The following is a 5,945-nucleotide window of genomic DNA, read 5'->3' on the forward strand; positions in this document are numbered from 1 at the left end:
TCCCGCCCCCCGACTCCCCCCGCGGCGGAAGGAGAGGCGAGGCCGGGCCAGGACCCTACGTGCCTTTATTACAGACTACCAAGCATCAGTGAGACCCATCACCCAGTCACTAACTACACATCTACAGCACAGATCTGGCGAGAGGAGAATAAACAGTCATTAAATTATGAGATATGATTAAATCATCGACCGATAGAAAATTTATATAATAAAGCCAGAAAAAAGGTGTAAAATATAGTTTACAATAATTATTCACATTCAAGGCTGTACATCAATACATACAACACCATGGCCCCGAACATGAATCCGATCCAAATAATTCATATATTAGAATTTAAATAACACAGACGGAACGAGAGGCCACCGAGAGCCGGCAACAGCCTCAGAAGAGCAAAGATACAAGAGCGTGTCGTCCACCGTCGCATGATTTGCTTCTGGGTTCATGAGTTCTTGGAGGAGGGGAGATTGTTTCGGGGCGGTTGCTGAGGGGAGGTGCAGTTTTTCGTTGGGTTGTGTTCCTGCTTCTCTCCGTACACCACAGACACAGCTACAGACCAGGTAGAGAACGCCACACACGCAACGGCCGCTGACCTGCCAACCGCGCGCAGCTACCACAGCTGAGGCTTCCCGGTGCCGACGCTTCTTCTTTTCTCAGTGACGGTCATTTTACGTTCTGCCACAACTCAGAGCATCTGCCACCGTCGGTTCGCGGACAGGTGGAGGAAGCTCTGCCGCAGGGCAGCCATGGACACCGCCACGCTGACCGACCGACCAGCTCAGCGCGTGCCAAGGAACCTCTCCAAGTGCGCACTGCGTGAAGCCGTTTCCCCGAGAGGGAACATTCAGCTACCAGTCTTGTAACTGAAAGCATGCCTCCGGCTCAGAGAACTCCCCACCTGTAAGCTCACTGATCAGCTGACGCACCACCTGTGACGTGAAGCTCTGCAGGAGCGCTTCGCTCCGTTACGAAAATATTTGGTAAGTTACAGGCATTCGGCAAAATTTCAGATATAAAGACCACACCTACTCTCCTAATTCAGTAGCGGAAAGCTAGATCAGAAGCCACAGGCTGTATCTCCAGGCCACTGTTCACTCAGGTCTCTCCTCAGCAGGGGGCGGAAATCAGAAGTTCTGTCCACGGGCCGAGGGAAGGATTTAAGTTGAGTTTACTACCTCGTTCAAAAGCAGCTGCTGAACGGACGTGTAGGAAATCCTCAGGATTCTTCAGAGCTCCCAGCACGAAACATAAGGACATTGAGCACATTAAATTGAGCATCTTGAACAATGAAAATGGATTACAATTGTCACACCCTTGTTTCAACCTACAGTTTTTCCAGGCTTACACACAGGAGATACCCCACAGCTACGTCATGCCAGCAGAAGGGGGGCGGGACACGGCACTGTCTGACGGCCGGACGTCTGCAGGATCTAAGCACTTTGCAACCGAGCCTGAGTAGTAATACCAGTCTGCTCACACTGCCGGCGTCGCACCTGGAGCAAGTCTTCCTCACTATAAATCCTTCCCAAAACTGGGCTTCAGGGCCAATGGCAATAAACTCAGCTTTCCAGTTTATCCTGCAGCTTGAAACTTCCTGTGACTGGGCTGGACACTGAGCAGAGCAGTGAGGCAAGAATCCTTCCTAGCAGTAGCACTCCATCCTGTAGGCTCCACCTCACAGAAAACACACAAATGCAAGTTTGGAAAGTTCAAATCCCAAGTGAAACAATTACGACATCACTGACCCGATTTTTTAGAAATGGTTGGCAATTTCTCAAGATGCAAAAGATGGAATAAATCAACCCACAAGTGGGTTTGCAGCGAGGCGTCTCCAGGTGCCTGACAACCCATTCTGTGCTTAGACTGAGCTCGGGCAGAGAGCAGCCAGATGAAGTGGCTTATCCGCAGCTCTGAGGAACCCCCACCGTGCGTTTCATTCCACGACTCCCATGAACCACTGGAGTGATGTTCAGGACAAGGATGTGGAGCTGCCCCACTTGCGGTGCCTGCGCTGGAACAGGAACCAGCTCCTCGCTGTGTGCAGCACCTGCCAGCATGCTCTTCCCTGGACAAACCAGTGAAATGCACTGAAATCCAGGATTGCTGCTTCGCCTCGCCCTGCTCTTCTGCCATCTTTCCAAGCCACCTATTTCACCTGCAGTCCAAGACAAATGCCTCTCCCAGAAAAGTCCTAGTCCCTTCCCAAAAAAACAGCAGGTGAGGAAGCCTCGATTTGGAACACAAGTTCTAAGGGCAGGATGCCTGTGAGACGCTCACCATTTTCTGTGACAGCACTGTTGACAGAGAAAGGGAAGACCAGGATGCAGACGCCGGCCTTCCGGGCACTTGACAGCTTACGGCTACGGAGATCTCCTTGGCTGAAAGCTTTTGGTGGGCAGGATGGAAGTCAGAGAGGATTTTCAGGGTGTGAAAAAGCAGAGCAATTACTTTGCTATGGCAAAATGACTACAAGTCTAAGTATTACAGCAAACACGTTTAAGCACTCCCAGGTTTTCACCAAGCGAACGGAGATCACTGTCTCCCAACAGAGCTGAGGTGTTCACAACCACACCAGGCTTTTTCAGCGAGACCAAGTTTTGTCACACTGCACAGCAGTGGCACCAGGAATCTCTGTCTCTGCCAAGCTTGCATATACCAAGTTGGGAATCCATCCACACCTCTACAGCAAAGATGAAATCCAAGAGCAGTGCCTCCAGTGGACCCAACGTATATCTGAAATTCGGCACCACAACCAACCTACAGTGCACGTCCTCTTGGCTGGAATGGTAAACTCGGGGCAGGCAGGCGTACCGCGCTACTCGCGTTCCAGTGACATGGAATTTCTCATGATGCAAAGGGGGTGCTGTTCTGTCCTTGTCACCTCAGCTGTTACAGGAAACTTCGCTCCCTGGACACAGGCGCCGTAAGCCAGTGATCTGCTTCCTCAGGTCTGTGTACGTGGTGGGGTAATGGGAGACTGAGAGAATGTAGTTCCTCCAAAAGAAAAGGCAGCTGCACTCTCTCCTTCGAAGGCTAAAAGGTACTGGAAAAACTGAACTGCCATCACGATCAACTACGTGTTCTACACGTAGAGAACTACAGTAAGAGATCAATAATAAATCTCCTTCAGCCCGCGAAACGCCAAAATACCCAACATTCATGTGTTTTCTGAGAAATCCTGCTAAGCCACTGCTTTTACAGATGTGCTGCTAGAACAGTACCCACGAGCTTTCCAGCAGCGCGGGGGGAAGGAAAAGCACGTCACAGTACCAGACCTCAGACTGCAAAGAGAGGGTATGTGTGGAAGGTGACTGAGCAGGTGTGATGCTTACACTGCCTTTAAAGCAGGGCAGGAACACCTCTGTCCAGGGCCAGGTCACTCCTCTCTGCAAGGTTCAGGAACACAGGCATGTTGAAAAGACCATCGGGAAAGCTGGGTTTAGCACACAGGAAGCGATGTCCTTGCAATGTTACAAGAAATGTTTGACCACAAAAAAGCCTTAATTTGAAGACAATAAAGGAGATCGATATGAAAAATATTTTCATCTTCTAGATATGCCTGAAGTACCATAGATCTTCCCCTCCGTATCAATATTTTCCTTTGAACTTTTAACCAGACTACTTCACAGATTTAATATTTTAATTGACTAATTTTTTTCAGAGTTGCTAAATATTCGGCCAAATACCAAAAATAGGATTATTTGTACACCTCATTATGCAATGAGACAAAAAAAGTCAAGTAATCAGTTGTACAAAGCTTCCCCACTTTCTCGTCTGCCCAGGCAACAGGCTGCCCCACGAAAACGCACAGCACACGCACACCCTGGAAAGAAAGCTCCTGGCATCATCTCCCGGAGCGGGGAAGAAACATTCACTGCTTCAGTAGTAACCTTTCCCCCACACTCCCTAGTTAATGTTTTAGTGGGCAGTCGTTAAGAGCACGCTGGTAAGTTCACTGTCCCTGGACTGAACACACACGATTCCTTAAGATTTAAACGGGACATGTAAAATCTCACGTGCTCCCGAGGCCAACACTTCAACTGGAGGAAACTGTCAGAGCCATGCTCGGCACGCTCCCCTCTCCAGACCTGGGTCACCGGAGCCTGTCTGCCGTGTCCAGCCGAATCGCTCACAGTCACGGAAGTACCACGTAAGCCCCGCGGCCAGAGCCGCGCTAGGAGTCGCCCGAGGGTGCGACTGGCTCCAGGCGCCGCATCCCCATGGGCTGGGACTGCGAGCAAAGGGGGAGAGAACAAAGGGGGGTGCTCAGAAGAGGTGTATGAAAGCTCCCTGATGAAACAGAGTTTAATGATCAAGTGACAGAAAACTCCAGCCCCCTGAACCGCAAGGCTGGTGCGGGATTCGGCGTGTGCACGTGGGCTGGTTCACACTCCTCTGAAGTGAGACTGGTAACGCAAGGTCTGTCCGCTGGTCTGCAGCAGAAATTGAGCTGAAGTGCACAAAAGCAAGATCTTCACGGCGATGATATGCATGTGGAAGCCTCAACAGAAGCACAAAGAGCGAGCAAAGCAACCCTGAATTCCATTCGGTTTTTGCTTTTCTTTTTTCTTTCCTTAAAAAACCCCAACACAGACCATTCCAGACATACGCTTCCCTTGAGATGGCAACGGGTGGGCTGTAAAGACTCCTCGGATAGGCTGCACACGGAGTTCTAGCAGCAAGTAGGGAAACTGGGACATTTTGGATGCGCTTTACTATTTCGCAGCGTTCTGGTGGTATCTGTGCCGCCAGACTTCATGGATCTTTTTGCACCATTTGTGCGCATTCCCACTCGGGTCCATCAGGTAATATGTCCTGTTTGGCTGCAAGCGAACAACGTTTGATGAGCACTCCAAGCACAGTTTAACTGAAAAGCACCTACCACTAAAACAGCTCTTTGGTATCAGTCCAGAAACCTGCCCAAGCCAGACCTGACTGCGGGTCATAACGTTACGCGGCACCGCGTAACCCCACACCCGGCAGCACAACGTCCTGAAGCAGCCAACTGGCAACGTGTTGCTGGTGCACTCCAACACATCCCCTACAAACCAGAGGGATAATTTGAGAGTCCCTAAGAAATTCTTCAAATCCCCAAATCCACTTAAGAGTTCATTTACACACAAACAGTAAAAATACATTTGCACTTTTGTGGTAAATGTGCATGTCATGGGGTTTCTCTTGTTTGGTTTGGGGTTTTTTGGGTTTCATGGTTTTCTTAAGGCTACCAACACTTGTATAATTCCATAAACATTTTCTCCAGACCAATTTGTTAAGAGCATACAACAATTGTCCAAAGACCTTGGTGCAACTCAGAGAAATGAAAGAAAGTCACTTACTGTGTGAACAAAAAATGTCTTAAAATTCTTGGCTTCTGGCCGCAGCTCTAAAGACCAGGGAATTTCTCCTTTCAGAACTTTGTTGACAGGATCCACGTAATAGAGGTGGGGCCCTTCTGTGAGCAACAGCTGGCGCCGGCGTGCAAACAGTCCCTAATGAGAAAAGCAGAAACAGCGACAATCCAGGTCAGATCCAGGAAAGACACCAGGGTTCAGGAATTAGGGCTCATGTTTTATTTTCTGGTACGTGTGGCTTGATTCACGTGCAGCCACACACAAGACAGAGCTTTGCACAACCTGTACTGGACTAGGAGGAGCACAGGGAACTAAAACTCATTTACTGCGGTCTCAATGTGAAAGCTTCAACAGCACAGTTACTTTTAGCCTTTTCCAAAAATCAAGAGCACAGCACTAAATCAAGGAAAAAAAACCCCTATTCTCAAGAAATCACCACATTTTAAAACATAAACAAAACAATTTGACAAGAACAAGTAAGTTGTAAGTGGGAAAGGCTGTGGGCATAGGCCAACTAGACATTAGTAAAGCCCTGGACACCACCTCCCACAGCATCTCCTGGACAAACGAACTGCTCATGGCTTGGATGGGCTCAC

At 49.2% G+C, this 5,945-nt stretch overlaps 1 protein-coding gene across 1 annotated transcript in view; it reads right to left on the reverse strand.

The window, feature by feature from the left end:
- Positions 1–4,500: 4,500 nt before the first annotated feature.
- The window catches only part of PDPK1 (3-phosphoinositide dependent protein kinase 1), a 14,635-nt gene continuing 13,190 nt past the window's right edge, over positions 4,501–5,945 (reverse strand). The window contains exons 12-13 of the mRNA XM_010158479.1: positions 5,335–5,487; positions 4,501–4,821 (exon numbers count right to left, since the gene is read on the reverse strand). Coding sequence (XP_010156781.1) covers positions 4,714–4,821; positions 5,335–5,487 — 261 coding nt within the window. The 3' untranslated portion in view covers positions 4,501–4,713. The remainder of the gene's footprint in view (positions 4,822–5,334; positions 5,488–5,945) is intronic.

This window comes from Eurypyga helias, unplaced genomic scaffold (genome assembly GCF_000690775.1).
Source record: "Eurypyga helias isolate BGI_N326 unplaced genomic scaffold, ASM69077v1 scaffold25849, whole genome shotgun sequence".
Classification (NCBI taxonomy): Eukaryota; Metazoa; Chordata; class Aves; order Eurypygiformes; family Eurypygidae; genus Eurypyga; species Eurypyga helias.